Source organism: Triplophysa dalaica, chromosome 6 (genome assembly GCF_015846415.1).
Source record: "Triplophysa dalaica isolate WHDGS20190420 chromosome 6, ASM1584641v1, whole genome shotgun sequence".
Classification (NCBI taxonomy): domain Eukaryota; kingdom Metazoa; phylum Chordata; class Actinopteri; order Cypriniformes; family Nemacheilidae; genus Triplophysa; species Triplophysa dalaica.
The window spans coordinates 14,840,996-14,859,888 of record NC_079547.1 but is presented as its reverse complement, the minus strand read 5'-3'; the positions used below and the strand labels follow the sequence as shown (position 1 = coordinate 14,859,888).

The following is an 18,893-nucleotide window of genomic DNA, read 5'->3' as shown; positions in this document are numbered from 1 at the left end:
AATAATGTGCAATGGGTGTTGTTGGACATATTAGGAATAGAATATATGTCAAATGGAACCAGTATACACATTGCAAAAGTACATAAAATATGCATGTACAGTATATTTGTGGCTTATATTTATATTATATTTCTTTACAGGTTCACATGATTTCATTCAGCATTCAGAATCTGCCCTTCACCGATCCCATGCTGACTGTCTGGGCACAGCTGGTTAACTTAGCAGGAAGCAAGCTGGAGAAGCAACGCATGAAGAAATCCCTCAGCAGAGGACTTACAGGTACTGACAAATCCATATAACCCACCTGTCACCTGATGTGATCTGATTGAATGTTTCTGAAACTTGGCATTCTGCCCAGTCGATCATGTTAACAGCCTTTCTGCTTCAGTCAACAAAATTTTGCATTTGAAATCAAAGCAAAAATAGCTCAACCCAATCTATGAGGACATTTACTTATATGTAATAATAAATTGTGTTTTTCATTCCAGCAGATCAGGTGGATGTGCATTTATTACGCTGTCAGCAGCTTAGGCTTTTCATCCTGAAGGCGGCGCGGGCTCTCCTGTCCCATCAAGACAAACTCCGGCAGATTCTCTCTCAGGCAGCCGTCATAGATGTTAGTCCTCACCCTCCGGGTAAGACCAATATCTTTTATTGCAAGACAGATTCTGTTTTGCTGCCTGAGCGGTTTAGTTTCTTTGGTTTGTCTGTTTTTGGTAGTTTTCCTGGCTGTTCTGTATGTCTGTTTTATTTATCTTTTTATTTTGTAGGTGTTGTTTTGTTGAAGTTGTTCATGTGACTATTATCAAACACCGATCCAAATGCAGTAAACAAGAAAAATGTATCAGTTTTGAACAATTCTTCATGCTGTGGTGTTATGAAATGAATATCAGTTCATCAGTAAACTGCAATAATATTACAAAAGACTCAGTACTGAAGATGTGCTGGTAGACACGTGCCATTAAAGGTATTCTGACCAAAATGACCCAAATCAGTTCTTACCCAAACCTGAAGTGCATACATTTTAGAGACCCGACCCCAGGCAGACCTGATAAAAGTAGAACCGTGTCCGTCCCAACTTGGCAGTAATTATTTTCAAACCCAACTAGACCTGAATGTAAACGACATGGACGTGTGTTCAGCCTTCAGGTCTGCACGCACCACTTGGAGCACATTATGTTAGAGAAAGTCCTAATGGGAATTTGGCCCGCTACTCCGTCAAGTGATTTCTGAATTCGGCTTTCAGTTATGACTAAAGGATCTGAAGAAAAGAATGATAACGATAGCTTTATTAATGGTGGATCCGCTAGTGTTGACTGCACTGCTATTGACCGCATCGCGCAAAAAAAAACTGAATGAAACAGTTTCCTGATGAATAATGTAAGTATTTTAATTAACTTATATACTCGTAAACTATTTCTGTCGGAGTTGAACGTGTGCTAGAGCTGTTCATAAAGTGCTGATGAAGCATTCATCTCTCTAATTTCGATGGCTGTGCACGCATGCATGTATACGTTGTGCACGCTCGATGTACGGGACGGTTCCGGGCCATTCGGCAAAAACACTTCTATTTAAACTACCCGTGTAAAGGTAATCGTCAAAGTTTTGTGGACTTGTGAAGACCTCAACGTGTCCTCTCGCTGTCTGCTACAACCTCCAGTTTTGTCGCTTTTCTGCCCCCCTGTTGTTCATATGTTGAAATATACCGGGGGTGCTCTTTGATGCCTTTAAGATCAAACATTTAAAGGGCAAAATGATCAAATAAATGGGTAGTTCACCTAAAAATGTTCAATCATTTTCTTACCCTCATGTCATTCCTAATATGTATGACTTTCTTCTGCAGAACTTGGACACAAAACAAAAGCCTTTTCTCAAAATATCTTATTTTTGTGTGACACAGAAGAAAGACTCGTACACACGTTTAAAACGAAATAAGGGTGAATGAATAATAACAGACATTTTCATTTTTGGGTGAACTATCCCTTTACTGTAATAGTGAATGTGTTACCCAACAGCTCATACAAATCGACAGTTCGTTTATTTATACAGTATACATTATTTGTGTTGTGTTCAGAGGATCAGTGCGCTTCATCACCTGATGTAGGTGATTTGTCTCCTGAGGGTCCTCAGCCTCCCCTCATCCTCCTCCAGCAGCTGTTATCTGCATCCACTCAACCTTCTCCAATCAAAGCCATCTTCCACCGACAGGAACTGGAGGTCAGATAGCATGTGTACTCTTCCATCCTCTGCTTAAAATATCTAACAGACACATATTATGCTAGTTATTATTAAAAAAAAGAACATATGGTGATTCCTTATTAATCTATTATTTATTTCAAATATTTTCATTACGGTGTATGTGTGGGTTTTAGGCAGCGGCTCTGGCTGTGTGTCAGTACCTCGCGGTTGAATCCACACACCCGTCGTCTCCTCTGTTTGAGGACAGCAGCTCGAGCGAAGCCACCACTCCCGTCACTGTGCAGCACATGCGCCCACCCAAACAGAAGAAACACAAGACTTCACCTGTGCCTCCTGTTCCCATCGTCCTGCAGCTGATGGAGATGGGCTTTCAAAGGAAAAACATTGAGTTTGCCCTCAAATCACTGTCTGGAACCACAGGCACTTCTGGAGTGCCAGGTATCACACCACTGGATATATGAGACAAATATTTGTGTGCATAATTCCAGTTCACATGTGAATGAATGTTTGTTTGGGTTTTAGGTGTGGAGGCATTGGTGGGCTGGTTGTTGGACCATCCAGAAGTTCACATTACAGATCTGTCAGATGCTGACACTGTGTCAGATGAGTACTCTGATGAAGAAGTGCTGGAGGAGCTGGAGGAACCTGAGCCCGCCTTCCCTGTAGTGCGTATAATTGCACATTTGAGGTGTTAAATGTCTTGTACTCATTCAATTCTAATTTATTGTCCTTGTCTCACACATCAGCCTCCTGGAGTCGTGGTTACTGAGAGTCAGACGTTTAAAAAGAGGTCCGATTTCCAGAGCAATGACGATTATGCTGTATATGTGAGAGAGAACATTCAGGTGAAATACTGAGCTTGCACATACACTGGTTTACGGTGCAATTTTTTCAAATATAAATATCCAAAAAGCCCCAAAACAATTAAACCATTACATTTAAAAGCGCCATAAGAGGTTAGTAGAAGTAGAAGTAAATGTGGTGTATAAAGAATATTAAGATATGTTTTCTTGTCCTATTTGTAACTTGTTTGGTTTGTTTTAAAGGGATAGTTCACCCAAAAATGTAATTTCTGTCTTAAGTTACTCAACCTCAAGTTATTCTGTTGAACACAAAGAAAAATATTTGGAAGATACTTAGCCGCTGAGATTTCTGGGGCACCATTGACTGCCATTCATATGGCTGTCAGTGCTGCCCCAGAACGTTTTTTTTCCCTAAATTCGTCAAAGTATCTTCTTTTGAGTATAACAGAACAACAAATATACATGAATTCTTTCTAATATGTTATTCATTGGTTCCCCAGAAATCTCAGTGGCTAATATCCTTCCAAATATCTCTCTTTGTGTTCACCCAAACAAAGAAAGTCATACTGTACAGATTTGGAACAACTTGAGGTTGAGTTACTCATAAGTGAATTTTCATTTTTGGGTAAACTATCCCTTTAAGAGTAAACTTACAGCTACATTTTTTTTACCATTTGCCTCTATATCGCCATCTCTTTTTGACACATGACATTGCAGGTTACTTTATGTATAAGTGTTTACATGAGTTAGTCAAATTTGCAGTGAAACAGCTCAAATTATAAATCATTATAATAAGTTTACCGTTACAAACTGAGGTTAGATAAGGAAACAGTTTGGGACATTTTTTTGTTCATTTTAACAAAAAAGACTTACAGAAGCTTTAAGAATAAATAACAAATAAACGCATTTAAAACAAGATTGAGCATCTAATAATTGGATTAAAATTGGAACAAAATTATTAAATGTCTGAAAACATGTATTAATATCTTAAGCAGTTTTGCTTATCAAGTATGAAGGCTTTCGTTTGTATAGCCTATAGTTATAAGGTGTTTAATGATATATTACCGTACCTGTCAGCATTTGAGACCCGTGTCGTTTTGGTCCCGTCTGTTTATTTATCATGGAAACTCTCGTGACATTTGAGAAAAATTCTAAATCCAGCGCTGACCTGTGCCTTGTTCACAAAGGAATCCGCGGTGAAATGAAGCGAACAAATGCTCAATGTTTTACCCACGTGATGGTACAACGTCTTTAAAAATAAACGACACATTACTAATGTCGGAATCCGAGAAGGTTATGCAGCGACTGTGTTCTTCCACAACCAGGCACTGCACAATATATCGCGTTCTTTAATGGCATGTTTATGCATTCTCGGTCTATCTGGTTCCCTGCAACTTGACTTACTTCAGTACTGCCCTGCGCAAACCAGTGGGCGGGCTAGAGAAGTAGTCGTTGATATTCTTCTGTGGAGGCTGTGTTCAACCTAGATAGGTGCATTCCAAGACCTGAAGTTCGCTAGGCCTGGTGTAAATAACAGTTGTAATTTCAGTAACAAGGGCTTTTTCAGTTCATACATTTACAGTTCTGTTAGCTTGTGGTTCAGTGGTAAGAGCATTGCGTTAACAACACAAGGTCGTGGTCTTGATCCCAGGGGATAGCACATACTTGATAATGCAATGTAAGTTGCTTTGGATAAAAGCGTCTGCCAAATGCATAAATGTAAATGTAAATGCCATAATTCATGACACCTTTAAGCCTTGACTGTGAAACCAGGCAATTTTTTTTTGATGTGTGCTTCGAGGTTTAAGCATTCAGACTCTATGGGACAGTTAGTGTGGTCACATGAATTGGTATCTGAGAATCCTGGATGTGCTATTGATGAGCTGATCTGAGACCTATGTGTGTTGTAGGTGGGCATGATGGTGCGATGCTGCAGGACGTATGAGGAGGTGTATGAAGGAGATGTGGGTAAAGTGATCAAGCTGGACAGAGACGGTCTACATGATCTAAACGTGCAGTGTGATTGGCAGCAGAAGGGAGGAACTTACTGGGTTCGGTACATCCACACTGAACTGCTGGGTAATCTTTTTTCTATCCCACTATTGAAGCACATGCGATACGATTGTATCGAAAACATTCATTAAAATGTTTAGGTTTTCCAAATTCCACCCTTTTGTGTCTTCCAGGATTTCCTCCTCAGAGTTCTCCATCTCACATAAAGATTGGCGATAAGGTTCGAGTGAAGCCTTCGGTTACAACTCCAAAGTACAAGTGGGGATCTGTCACTCACAGGAGTGTGGGTGTGGTCAAAGGTGAGATCATATGACATGACTCATTTTTGCGATGAAGCTGAAGACTATATGACAGGATTGTCTCTGCCGAGGTTTAATAGACATATGTGTATCCAGCTTTCAGTGCCAACGGGAAGGATGTGATCGTAGATTTTTCTCAGCAATCACACTGGACGGGACTGCTGTCAGAGATGGAGCTAGTGCCCAGCGTGCATCCTGGTGTCAGGTGTGATGGCATGCCATGTAATAGGCAGATGGGGAGAGGTTCACATTGGGATAACATCCTAACAATCATTCTTGTGACTTCAGGTGTGACGGATGTCAGATGTTCCCTATAAATGGACCCAGGTTTAAGTGTCGTAGCTGTGATGACTTTGACTTTTGCGAGAGCTGCTTCAAGACCCGTAAACACAACCCCAGACATTCATTTGGACGAATAAACGAACCTGGTCAGTCCCAAGCTTTTCGAAACATCAATTTAAAATCTAATTATTTGTTATATTTCTCATAGAATGTGTCCATTTGTCTGTGACCTAACTCTTGATGTCTGACCTGTAGGTCAGTCACCCACGTTCAGTGGGCGTTCGGGTAAGCAGCTGAAGAGGCATCACAGCAGTCAGCGTGGGATGCTGATCGACGAGTGGTCCAGAGTGGTGAAGAATCTCAGCGTGTCGTCCTCCATTAACCAAGCGTCTCGGCTCGTAGACTTTGGAGAGCAGTGCTGGCAGTCTTCGGGCTCTCAGGGCAAGGTCAGTATGAATCCAGATGTTTTCAGTGGATTGTGAATGTAAACTATCAATACTTAATACTGAGCTTGTTTAGCTAAATTTAATGTAACCATTATTACTATTATTATTATTATTATGTGCGTGTTTTGTCATGAGACACACAAGAATCTGTTGGATATGGACTTTTGGTATACGGGGCTCAAAATGTTGAAGCTCAGAAGATAACATTATGATATTTTAATATAAACTAGTTTGTTTGTGTTTAACCAAAGTAGGGAGGTCACTGTACATCTGGAATGGCATGGGTGAATTTTCATATTTGGGAAAACCTAATAGTAGGTAGTTCCTAACTGTCAAATCTTCTCAACAGCACTGGATCAGGTTGGAGATGTTCCCAGATATGCTGGTCCACAGGCTTAAAATGGTAGTGGATCCAGCTGACAGTAGCTACATGCCTTCACTGGTGGTGGTGTCTGGTAAAACAACTATTGAAATGTCTCTCTGAAATACGTTAAAGCGCTCTTTTGTCGATAAGTCTCATGTGATTAAATTGATCGTTTTGTTTTGCTTTCAGGTGGAAGCTCGTTCAATAACCTGATTGAGTTGAAGACCATCAATATCAATCAAACAGACACTGCTGTCGCTTTACTCAATGACTGTACAGAGGTTGGTTTTATATAAACTACATGGTAAATGTCTTTGAGACGTTTCTTTGGGCTGTTTTTGTTAATTATATTCGTTTTGATTTTTCAGTATCACAGATATGTAGAGATTGCTATAAAACAGTGCCGGAGTTCAGGGATCGACTGTAAGATCCATGGCTTGAGTATAATAGGTCGTGTTCGTGCTGAGGATGAAGATCTTGCCACTGTTCCTTTCCTGGCATCTGACAATGAGGAGGAGGAGGATGAGAAGACGGCAACCGGAAGGTGCGAAGTAAAGGTTTGGTAAAGAAGTAAACACACTGATGCATGCCAATAAATCTTTTAACTGCATTTCTCAAAACAGTCTATCTAGAAAAAGGTTTTCTGGACTGGAGTCTGCAGCCACCATTAGAACCAAAGTCTTTGTCTGGGGTCTCAATGATAAAGACCAGCTTGGAGGACTTAAGGGGTCCAAGGTCAGTAATGTGTAAAACTGCAAATCAGTCTTGTGTACTCCTAAATTCGCCCACTATAATTTTTATAAACGCAATATTTTATTATCAACATTTGTAATCTTTTTCTGCTCATTGATAGAAATTTCTGGCAATCCATGTTTTCACTTTTATAGAGTAAAAGCGTTTTTTCAAGCAATCGGCTATCGATGATCAGGGACGTAATATCTCCTGAATTTAAATAGTATGGGAAAGTGCAAGTAAATTTGTTCTCTGTATATAAAATGTTTTGAAAAAGCACCTATTTGATGTTTAATATTAATAGTCGTTATATGAATTAAGTACATTCAGAAAGTTAAGAAATATTAATTTAACCTTTTAGATGTAGTTAAAGCAACACTTTAGAAGCTTTGCTCACAGCTCACCCAAGTGGTTAATAAGCGTAATTGTTTGTTACCAGTGTCGTAAATAATATTGCTGTAAAAGTTACCACGTGGGCAGCACATGGGAATTTAAGGGATGGGCAGAGCTGTGTGTACCGACCCGAGCACAGAACTTTGACAGTGCATTTCAAATGGAATATATCGCCCTACGAAGGGCACTTCGGAGTGAAAACAGTCATGGCTGCCATATTGAAGGGTCGTTCCAAACCGAAATGCTCATAACTGGCTACTTCAAAGGGCCCTTTGGAATAAAGGGTTTCGAAGGGTACAAATGATGGACCTTTGGGCCCCCATGATTCTTTTCTAAGCGGAAACCTTAACCAAAATTTAGTATCAGTGCTAAATCTGTAAACCATCTTCTAAAAGAGTACAATGTCTACTGATTAGTAAGCAGGAAATTCTCTTATTTCTTGCTTGTCGTTCTGAATCCGATTTGGGCGAAATCTTTGACCAAAAGCTTTCTCAGCATTTTGTTTGATATTTTTGAAGCGACCTAGCCACATTTGAGAGGAACAAATGAAAATTGAGTACAGTGTTTTTTAAACAAACATTTAATAAATTGTACATGCGTATTTTCATAGAAGAAAAAATTCTTGGAGCCATTAAAGTTTTATGAATATGATCAAAATCAGTCTTTCACCTTGTCTCTTATATTGTCTCACAGATAAAAGTCCCGTCGTTCTCAGAGACCCTGTCTGCCCTCAATGTAGTGCAAGTGGCTGGAGGCTCTAAAAGTCTTTTTGCTGGTGAGTTATTGTCTCTTAAGACACCTTTTGGCCTTTGTGTAGAGGATACTGAACTTATAATACATCAGGTTCATACACTTACATATAGTCATTTAGCAGACGCTTTTATCCAAAGCAAAGTGATACAGTAATTATAGCTTTATACTTCAATGAAGAAGAAATTCACGAAGATATTATTAAGAAAGTTGGTAACTGAACAGCATTGGCCCCCATTTACTTGCATTGGTTTGTGCTCATACGATAGAAGTAAATGGTGGCCAGTGCTGTTCAGTTACCAACTTTCTTAAAAGTATCTTCTTTGTGTACTGTCGAAAAGTCATAAAGGTTTGAAATGATAAAAGGGTGAGTAAACGATGATAGAATTTTCATTTTGGGGTGAACTGTCCCTCTAAAAAGCGAAATATATAGCGCTTTTCTGGACAAATGTAATTTATTAATTCATTAATAAATTTAAGCATGACTCATTGTCATATTTCAGAATATAATCCTTCAACCACTTTTTTTTTTTAATACAGTGACTGCTGAAGGTAAAGTTTATGCTTGTGGAGAGGCCACGAACGGAAGGCTAGGTTTAGGATTGTCCAGTGGAACAATCCCCATACCACGGCAGATATCTGCCCTAAGCAACTATGTAGTGAAGAAAGTTGCCGTACACTCAGGTCTGACCCCTTCTGTTCTCCATTTTAAAGGAAACATCCCGTAATGTCCCTTAGAACCTGTGGTTTAACACGATTCACTGTTTTTCTGCAGGTGGAAGGCATGCGATGGCTTTGACTGTAGATGGGAAAGTGTTTTCTTGGGGTGAAGGAGATGACGGGAAGCTTGGACACTTTAGCCGGATGTAGGTTTTAATATCTCTGTCCCAACGGTGATACAACACATACAGAAAACGTTCAATTAAATTACGGTTCACGTTTTTTTTCACCAGGAACTGCGATAAGCCGCGGCTAATCGAGGCATTGAAAACTAAACGCATTCGAGATATCGCCTGCGGAAGCTCTCATAGCGCTGCCATCACATCGAGTGGAGAACTGTACAGCTGGGGTCTGGGGGAATATGGACGTCTGGGTCATGGAGACAACACCACCCAACTAAGACCCAAACTGGTATTGTTTGTCTTACACCCATACTTTTCTATTCTTAACTGTACTGTGTCAGTTATTTTGTGAAGAGATTTTTACGCTTTTTGTACAAGACAGCGTTCAGTTTAAACATCACATAAAGTTTCTGTTCGTCTGGTTTGCAGGTAAAGGTGCTATTGGGTCACCGTGTGGTTCAGGTGGCTTGTGGAAGTCGAGATGCACAGACGTTGGCTCTTACAGATGAAGGTAAAAACATAGTTCAATTTGTTAAAATAAAAATTGGTTGATGGCAATTTTAGTCCAGGAATATGTTCTGTGTGGTTAAATCACATGCACTGTTTGATGCAGATATATGTTTGGGTTTTTAGGACTGGTGTTTTCATGGGGCGATGGAGATTTTGGGAAGCTGGGCCGTGGTGGCAGCGAGGGTTGTAATATTCCTCAAAACATAGAGCGTCTGAACGGGCAGGGAGTGTCTCAGATTGAATGTGGAGCTCAGTTCTCTCTTGCCCTCACCAAATCTGGAGTCGTCTGGACTTGGTAATATGATTTCAGTTTGTTTTGTTTGTCATTGATTTGCCTCATCCAAGCGTTCCTGTTATTACGCAGAGCATTTTGTTAGCAACGTAAAGGTCAAGGCTCTTGAAATTTGAGTAGAATCCTAACAAATGCTTTCGTTTTATGCAGGGGGAAGGGAGATTACTTCCGGCTGGGTCACGGCACTGACGTGCATGTGCGTAAACCCCAAATGGTTGAAGGGTTGCGTGCAAAGAAGATTGTTCACGTGGCTGTAGGGGCGTTGCACTGCCTGGCTGTCACAGATACCGGACAGGTAAGCTTTGTCCACACTCCTCAGGTGTGTTTTTCACATTAACAAGCAGCTAAATGTAAAAGAAAAAACTTTTTAAAGAATAAAACATATACCTCCTACTTTGAAATTGTAGGTTTCTTTCACACACTAAGCAGATGATGTTAAGTGAACATTCACCCACCGTTAATAAAAAGCTATGTGCATCTGTGCTCAAGTAAGAGAAAGTGATGTTTGTGTAGGTTTACGCCTGGGGTGACAATGACCACGGGCAGCAGGGGAACGGCACCACAACCGTCAACAGGAAGCCCACACTGGTGCAGGGTCTGGAGGGGCAGAAGATCACCCGCGTGGCGTGCGGTTCCTCCCACAGTGTGGCCTGGACCACCGTGGATGTCACCACGCCATCTGTCCACGAGCCCGTTCTTTTCCAGACCGCCCGTGACTCCCTTGGAGCGTCTTATCTTGGTAAATGCTGCTTTAACTTCATTGCTTTCTGTTGGCGTGTTTCTGTTGTTAAATGAGGTTTGGGGGTGGTGTTTATTCTGCAGGTGTGCCATCAGATAGTGACCCATCTTTACTGAGTAATAAGATCAACGGAGTCAATAGTGTGAAGCCCAACAGGCCTTCTCTGGCAAAGATCCTGCTCTCTCTAGACGGCAATCTGGCAAAACAACAGGCCCTGTCCCATGTGCTCTCTGCCCTGCAGATCATGTATGCCAGGTATGACAAGTCAACTTTGTACTCAATGCAAGACTAGTTATTTGAATATATATTGAAATTTCTGCCACGAATGCACTGAAATGGAGAGCTGGGACAATTTTTCTAAATATGTAATGTGTTTAGGGATGCCGTGGTGGAAGCGCTGATGCCCGCGTGCATGATTCCTCTGGAGTGTCCCTCCAGCTCTCCTGTGCCCCCTTCAGACTATTCATCAACTTCCAGCCCCTGTGAAGCTGAAGGTCCAGCACTGCCCTCAGAGACTGAGGAGCGGGTCAGTCCACACCCCTGGATGGACAGCAAGAGAGGAGATGTGAGGAACACCTCTACGTTTCAGTTTTTCAACTTATAATTCATTAATCCTCAAATGTTGTTATGTGGTCTTTAGGTGACTACGTCTGAGGATGCCACCACACCATCGTCGGCTGTGACTCCCTCTGCTGCCTCCGCCTCATCTCGCCCCTTTATACCGGTGACAGACGACCCTGGTGCTGCCAGCATCATCGCTGAAACCATGACCAAAACCAAGGTGGTCAGCCGATACAATTCTCAGGGTGTAGCTAAATTAGCCAAAAACGCAAAGTAGTTTAATATTGTTTTTGTGGTCAAGCATGCCGATTTAAACATTTCTGCAACTGTATTATATTCCACAAGCAAGATTTATGATTGCATCGCCATCTTTGCATATGAATTATTTAGGGGAACAGTTAAATAAAAACATTAAAATGGTCTTAATGAGGTTTTAATGCCTGCCATGAAAATGAAATGTTTGATATTGATCACAAAAGGTTAAGGCACATATTTGAAGCCCACTCAAAAGGTATCACCTTTGATTGCGTCATATAAAAAACTAAAGCGATTTTCTTTGTTTCAGGATTCTGAAGGCCAAAGCAAAGCAGTGGGTCCTGAGATACAATATCTGGATGAGTTCACCAGCCTGCTCATCCCAGATGACACAAGAGTGATGGTGGACCTGTTAAAACTGGCCGTGTCACTGCGTTCAGGTGATAAAGGCAAAGAGGTTCTTTCTGCTGTGCTCTCAGGCATGGGTACGGCCTACCCGCAGGTATGAGCCTTATCGCTATTTAGTCAGAAAAGCATTACATTACGTTACAGATATTCTTTTAATTCCTCTGTTTCTTGGCACGCAGGTGGCAGATATGCTTCTGGAATTATGCGTGACTGAATTAGAAGATGTCGCCACGGACTCTCAAAGTGGACGTCTGTCGTCTCAGCCTGTGGTGGTGGAGAGCAGCCACCCTTATACTGATGACACGTCCACAAGCGGAACTGTGAAAATTCCAGGTCAACAGTCATATTTGTTAAAAGGGATAGTGTTTACTTGCCCTCATGTTTTTGAAAACATGTACAGATTTTTCAAAGACATTTCTCAAAATATCTTCTTTTGTGTTGCAAAGAAATACTCATACAAGTGTTTCGACATGAGGGGGAGTAAATTGTAGATTTTTTAAACTTTTGTTTTGGCAGAACTTTTTCTTAAATCAACGTGCTTTTTGAAAAATAATTCATAACATTTCATGTTCTACACTGTTAATAAGGTTATAATCATGTGTTCATTTCAGGTGCTGAAGGATTGAGGGTGGAGTTTGATCGTCAGTGTTCTACAGAAAGAAGGCATGATCCCCTCACTATCATGGATGGAGCCAATAGGATTGTGTCTGTTCGATCAGGTGACTTTATAAAAAAATCAAGTGTTTTTTGGGGCTTTGGTCTAGTCTTTTAATTCCAGGCTTTAACTTTTAGAGGACTCAAAGCCGTGTCTACTACATAACACGTTTTCTTCCAGTTGCTTATTTCTCTTCCCCTTTGATTTACAGTCATATCTTTACTGTCTAAAAATAAAAAAAGTTTGTCATCTTTGGCTACAAAGTCGAAAGGCTGTCAAACGATTAATAACGATGAATCGCATCCATAAAAAAACCTATGTTTACAAAATATTATATATTATATTGTATTTGTAAAAGGATACACATACATACATCTATTTAAGAAAAATATAAAATTAATAATAATTTTTATATCATTTGAATTATTGGTAAATATTAATAAATACATGTAAATATTTCCGAAATATCTACACATGTATGTGTTTATACATTCAAAATTGCACAGTACACATGCAAATATTATGTAAACACAAACTTTTATTCTAGATGTGATTAATTGCGAATAATCGTTTGACAGCCCTTATAGGTTGGGTAGTACAGCACTCTTAACAACTGTATTTAATTTAAAGAAACAAATTTGTGTGCGAGCATGCAGTATATGTTACAGCATCTCCTTCCTTTCAGGTCGTGAGTGGTCTGATTGGTCCAGTGAGTTGAGGATTCCAGGAGACGACCTGAAGTGGAAGTTCACCAGCGATGGCTCTGTCAACGGCTGGGGGTGGCGATTCACTGTCTACCCCATCATGCCTGCTGCTGGTATACCATTTCAAATACTTCTCAGAATAATGTTTTGTTGTTAAAGGATTACAAAATAATTGATCTTCTATCTTCCCTAGGTCCTAAAGACCTCCTGTCAGACCGCTCCATTCTCTCCTGCCCCTCTATGGATCTAGTAACATGTCTGCTAGACTTCCGACTCAGCTTCGCTTCGAATCGCAGCATTGTGCCGAGGTTGGCAGCATCGCTAGCTGCTTGTGCCCAGCTCAGCGCTTTGGGTAGGAGAATTGAATAGGATACAGGGTGTAGTCTGAGTTTTCAAAATTTGTAATGATTGTAATGTTTTTGTGTGCGTTGTTAGCGGCCGGTCATCGCATGTGGGCCCTGCAGAGGTTGCGCAAACTTCTGACCACTGAATATGGCCAGTCGATCAATATCAACCGGCTTTTAGGAGACGGTGAAGGAGAGCCTCGCTTAATGGTGAGTTCATTCACATATACATCGACATATGTTTATAGATTTTTGCTTGTCTGAAATGTATTAAGCTATTAAATAGCCTTAACATGCACAAAATGTTTTGTAGAGTTTTACTGGAAGTGCCCTTGCTGCTCTGGTGAAAGGACTTCCTGAAGCATTACAGAGACAGTATGAGTATGAGGAACCCATTGTTAGAGGAGGCAAACAGCTGCTCCACAGCCCTTTCTTCAAGGTGTGCCTCAAAACCATAAAGAAACACAGCTGAAGTTATCCGTTCTACAGAAATAATACTTTTTTGGCCATTTTAGGTGCTGGTGGCGCTTGCATGCGATCTCGAGTTGGATACTCTTCCTTGCTGTGCTGAGACGCATAAATGGGCGTGGTTTCGCCGCTACTCCACCGCCTCCAGGGTGTCAGTGGCCCTTGACAAAAGGACCCCCTTGCCCCGCTCTTTCCTGGACGAGGTGAGATTTCTAAATGACGAACACGTTTCACATGATTTAAGAATGTGAGCTAATAACATTGTTGCTCCCGTCAGGTGTCCAAGAAAGTCAGGGAGCTTATGGCAGATCACGAGAACATGAACACGCTTCATGAGAGTCACGACCTGTTTAAGAGAGAGCAGGATGAGCAGCTAGTACAATGGATGAACAGGTAAGGGTAAAGGTTGTGGGTTCAAATCCAAGATACCTATATACTTATAAAAATATAGCTTGAATATGTCACTTTGGATAAAACCTCTGTCATGTGCAGTAATGTAAATGTTTGTTGTTCTATAGGCGGCCAGATGACTGGACACTCTCAGCAGGCGGCAGTGGGACCATCTATGGTTGGGGTCACAACCATCGGGGTCAGTTAGGTGGTATTGAAGGGGCAAAAGTCAAAGTTCCAACCCCTACAGAAGCCCTAGCCACATTGCGACCCGTGCAGCTCATTGGTGGAGAGCAGACCCTGTTTGCCGTCACGGCCGATGGGAAAGTGAGTCATCTGATGATTACATTTTTGAACGAAAATGTGCGATAACAAATGTATTGTGTTTGTACTGTATCCATTTAAGCCTACTACAAAAACGCCATTAGTCCCAATTTGATTGATTAAAATATTAAATTATTATTTTATAAAAATTTACAGTATCTGTTCATAATTTTTTGTACCAGTGGCTTTGTCCGTTTAACCTCTTGACTTTTGCTGTCTTCAGCTGTATGCTACAGGATATGGCGCAGGTGGGCGTCTGGGAATCGGAGGCACAGAGTCTGTCTCCACCCCCACTTTGCTCGAGTCAATCCAGCATGTTTTCATCCGGAAGGTGGCGGTGAACTCTGGAGGGAAGCACTGCTTGGCTCTTTCCTCTGAAGGAGAACTGTATTCCTGGGGAGAAGCTGAAGATGGAAAACTGGGACATGGCAACAGAAGGTCAGGCTTCGTACTGTGGCTACTTCAAATGTTTAGTACCTTTGCAGTAATCTAGTTTTTCTCCACACTGAAGACAGTGTCAACACAAAAGCATGATGATATTAAAGTTACTACAGTTATACAAAGATTTTTGTACCATGCATTAAGTTGCAGAAGTTTACACAACTGATACACAATACCATGATGGGTGTCACAATTGGTTTCTAGTTGTTTTCATCACCAACGCTGTAGCTTTGTAGTACAGTACTCAACATGCCAGAATGTTGTAGTGGTGGTAGTGCATAAAAAAGTTATAAGCCCCTCAAATATGTGCACGAGACTGTCTGATTGTACAGACTACAGAACAGTGTGTGACTAGTACTGCTCTTTTCTCAAGCCCATGTGACCGTCCACGCGTGATTGAGTCTCTGAGAGGGGTGGAGGTGGTGGACATTGCTGCCGGCGGGGCCCACAGCGCCTGCATCACAGCTAGCGGAGAGCTCTACACATGGGGCAAGGGCCGCTACGGCCGCCTGGGTCACGGGGACAGTGAAGACCAGCTGAAACCAAAACTGGTACGCGTGAAATGGAACTTTCATTCTTCCACAGAACACAAAAGAAGATATTTCTAAGAATTTTGATAACCGAACAATGTCTTTACCCATTGACTTGAATGGGTTTTGTGTCCATGCAATAGAAGTGAACGGGTACCGCCTTTGTTTGGTTAAGAAAGTTCAAGAAAATATAATATCTGTAAACCAATCAAATGAGGCAGTAATAAATCTGGTTTCATGATATTGTCTGAGCGAGAGAGGAACTTACAGAAATGCGTGTTTCTTTTTTCACTTTACTAAAAATAGGTTGTTTCTCTCCAGCAGTGCGTTGTAATGTGTTTGTGTGTGTTCAGGTGGATGCTCTGCAAGGTCATCGGGTGATAGATGTGGCATGTGGCAGTGGAGACGCTCAGACTCTCTGTCTGACTGATGATGATATGGTGTGGTCATGGGGGGATGGAGACTATGGCAAACTGGGCCGTGGAGGAAGTGATGGATGTAAAGTGCCTATGAAGGTAAGACCAATGCTTTACTTACTCTGAAACAAAGGATTCTCCTGTATGAAGCTTCTCATACATTAAATCTCTTTCTGTCTCTTTTAGATTGACTCATTAACAGGATTGGGGGTGGTGAAAGTGGAATGCGGCTCTCAGTTCTCAGTGGCTCTCAACAAATCTGGAGCAGTTTACACATGGTAATCAATAGTAAAGGATTGATGTGTCAATCAGATCTTCAACCAGAAACAGTGTTTATTTAACACAAACATTTGCTCTGTCTTGTTATTATTTCCAAAATTGATTAACATCCAATATCAGTGAACATTATAAGTAAATACAAAAAAGTTAAAATACACTGTTGCTATAATACAAATGTGTCATGTAAGCATTATACAGGCCATCCCAAAGTCAATCTTGGTTTTATTGAAGAAGCTGTCTGTTGACCTCTAAAAATCAATCCCACAATGCAGTGGTACATAAACCGCATGTGTCCTCACTAAATAAAGATTAGAGATATTATATTGACATGTTTATTTGTGTTTAAGGGGTAAAGGCGACTACCACAGACTAGGACATGGCTCAGATGATCATGTCCGCAGACCCCGGCAGGTCCAGGGTTTGCAGGGCAAGAAGGTCATCGCCATAGCAACGGGCTCTCTTCACTGTGTGTGTTGCACAGAAGATGGTAAGCCATTTTTTTTTTACTTTTTCTATGTTTTTTTTAATAGGAGGACACTTGCCAGTACTTGTTTTGTGTAAAACCAAAATATTTTTACAACTTTAAAACTGGTCTGACACTAGTTGTATTAGTTGTATTTGGCGACATATATCTCAATTATAAATGAACAGGTGAAGTGTACACTTGGGGTGATAATGACGAGGGTCAGCTCGGAGATGGGACCACTAACGCTATACAAAGGCCCAGGCTGGTGGCAGCTCTGCAAGGCAAGAAGATCAACCGGGTGGCATGTGGCTCAGCACACACCCTGGCCTGGTCTACCAGCAAACCCACCAATGCTGGAAAACTGCCCGCTCAGGTACCCCACAACCAATTAAAGCTCCACCAGTTAGAGAAAAAAAGATCTTCAAGATCTAAATATTTGCCATGTTTAATGTGTATTTTGTGTGTAGGTCCCTATGGAGTATAACCACCTGCAGGAGATCCCCATCATATCCTTGAGGAACCGTCTCTTGCTATTGCACCACATTTCTGAGCTCTTCTGCCCCTGCATCCCAATGTTTGACTTGGAGGGGCGGCTGGGTCAGACCGGACACGGCGTCTCTGTTGGTTTTGACACTCTTCGGGGAATCCTCATATCACAGGGAAAAGTGAGCGTGCATTTAGTTTATACATGTTAATCCTATATTCTGTGCTCATTGTCATGTGATGCCTTTGTATCTATGCAGACTTTTAAAAAAAAATTTGGGGTTATTTGTAGGAGGCAGCATTCCGGAAAGTGGTGCAGGCGACCATGGTTAGAGACCGTCAGCATGGGCCGGTGGTTGAGCTGAACCGGATACAGGTTAGTTTCATAAATTGAATGGAAATAAGTTCTAGTTACTAGGCGGTGCCTATAGAATGTATTACATTTACGCATTTGGCAGACGCTTCTATCCAAAGAGACTTACATTGCATTATCCTATACATTTTCTATTATTTTCTAGTCTTCATTTAAGGAAGAAATAGGTTGCAAAATTTGATCAAACTTTTAACGTGGTACTTTTTTGAGATGGGTCTCAAGCAGGGTCCCGTGCTTCACTTTCTCACGAACGCGCTGGGTCTTTTTTACAGTACGAATTGTAATCCAGTTGTAATGAAGCGTACCCTGATGTGTTTCTTGTTGCAGTTTACTATAGAGCTGTCAACTCTTGTTCAGTAATGTTGTAATGTTCTGTTAAGGGATGTGTTCTTTATGAGTGTGGAATTTATGGTTTTGGATCTGTTCTTTGCTCTGCACGAGATTCTTCATGAGATTTACCTCTAAATAATGTCTCTTCATGGGTCAGCGGTCCTCTAATGGTGCCCCTGGGCTCTGGATGTTTTCTCTTTAGTGTTCTATTATGTTTTACAGGAAACATTCGAGGTAAGTTTGTAGCTCAGGGCAGAAGTGTATATACAGAAGCATATAAACTAGGGATGCACTGAATATTCGGCCAACGAAAGACTTTTATCACCGAAACAATACGGCCGAAATGTTGTGATGACACAAACAGAAACCGCTCCTTTGATGCATCTGTAGCGGATGTTATTCCTGTAATAGCAGCACTAAAGCGTCTCCTAAACAAAGAGGTTGAGACGGACCACGGAGTGAAAACAATGAAAAGTACACTCTTAGAGCCTGTCAACACACGTTTCACTGAGATCTATTCGGATCCTCTGCAATTCATCGCGACTGTACTTGATCAGCGTTATAAAGACCATTACTTGGATGCGAAATGATCAAGGGCGCGATGGATGCGGAGAACCCGCACGGAGACGGAGCAGCGCACAATGCAAGAGAAGGAGATCATAGCGCAGAAAAAAGACTCACCTCTCTGCACAAGATGAGGGGCATGCACCCTTGTTGTCTGATATGTTCAGTGAAATCCTGCAAGAAAATGCCTAAAATAATAAGTAAGCTATTCTATTCTTAGGCGACTATAGTGACTATA

At 41.3% G+C, this 18,893-nt stretch overlaps 1 protein-coding gene across 9 annotated transcripts in view; it reads left to right on the top strand.

Annotated features, from left to right (window-relative positions):
* Positions 1–18,893, top strand: part of herc2 (HECT and RLD domain containing E3 ubiquitin protein ligase 2) — a 62,510-nt gene that overhangs the window by 39,423 nt on the left and 4,194 nt on the right. For 7 of the 9 annotated variants that reach the window (XM_056751337.1, XM_056751335.1, XM_056751336.1 and 4 more), the window contains 44 exons: positions 141–279; positions 489–635; positions 2,075–2,217; positions 2,373–2,637; positions 2,722–2,864; positions 2,946–3,044; positions 4,913–5,081; positions 5,189–5,314; positions 5,411–5,519; positions 5,603–5,742; positions 5,852–6,042; positions 6,392–6,497; positions 6,596–6,687; positions 6,775–6,950; positions 7,030–7,141; positions 8,225–8,306; positions 8,822–8,965; positions 9,057–9,147; positions 9,235–9,412; positions 9,553–9,634; positions 9,757–9,928; positions 10,076–10,220; positions 10,439–10,664; positions 10,748–10,919; positions 11,043–11,229; positions 11,305–11,445; positions 11,791–11,982; positions 12,068–12,221; positions 12,500–12,607; positions 13,229–13,360; positions 13,441–13,599; positions 13,683–13,801; positions 13,905–14,030; positions 14,107–14,262; positions 14,337–14,452; positions 14,578–14,776; positions 14,997–15,211; positions 15,588–15,765; positions 16,098–16,259; positions 16,347–16,438; positions 16,787–16,926; positions 17,091–17,278; positions 17,373–17,570; positions 17,681–17,764. In XM_056751337.1, coding sequence (XP_056607315.1) covers positions 141–279; positions 489–635; positions 2,075–2,217; positions 2,373–2,637; positions 2,722–2,864; positions 2,946–3,044; positions 4,913–5,081; positions 5,189–5,314; positions 5,411–5,519; positions 5,603–5,742; positions 5,852–6,042; positions 6,392–6,497; positions 6,596–6,687; positions 6,775–6,950; positions 7,030–7,141; positions 8,225–8,306; positions 8,822–8,965; positions 9,057–9,147; positions 9,235–9,412; positions 9,553–9,634; positions 9,757–9,928; positions 10,076–10,220; positions 10,439–10,664; positions 10,748–10,919; positions 11,043–11,229; positions 11,305–11,445; positions 11,791–11,982; positions 12,068–12,221; positions 12,500–12,607; positions 13,229–13,360; positions 13,441–13,599; positions 13,683–13,801; positions 13,905–14,030; positions 14,107–14,262; positions 14,337–14,452; positions 14,578–14,776; positions 14,997–15,211; positions 15,588–15,765; positions 16,098–16,259; positions 16,347–16,438; positions 16,787–16,926; positions 17,091–17,278; positions 17,373–17,570; positions 17,681–17,764 — 6,495 coding nt within the window. The remainder of the gene's footprint in view (positions 1–140; positions 280–488; positions 636–2,074; positions 2,218–2,372; positions 2,638–2,721; positions 2,865–2,945; positions 3,045–4,912; positions 5,082–5,188; positions 5,315–5,410; positions 5,520–5,602; positions 5,743–5,851; positions 6,043–6,391; positions 6,498–6,595; positions 6,688–6,774; positions 6,951–7,029; positions 7,142–8,224; positions 8,307–8,821; positions 8,966–9,056; positions 9,148–9,234; positions 9,413–9,552; positions 9,635–9,756; positions 9,929–10,075; positions 10,221–10,438; positions 10,665–10,747; positions 10,920–11,042; positions 11,230–11,304; positions 11,446–11,790; positions 11,983–12,067; positions 12,222–12,499; positions 12,608–13,228; positions 13,361–13,440; positions 13,600–13,682; positions 13,802–13,904; positions 14,031–14,106; positions 14,263–14,336; positions 14,453–14,577; positions 14,777–14,996; positions 15,212–15,587; positions 15,766–16,097; positions 16,260–16,346; positions 16,439–16,786; positions 16,927–17,090; positions 17,279–17,372; positions 17,571–17,680; positions 17,765–18,893) is intronic. The other 2 variants (XM_056751341.1, XM_056751339.1) reach the window with 1 other exon arrangement.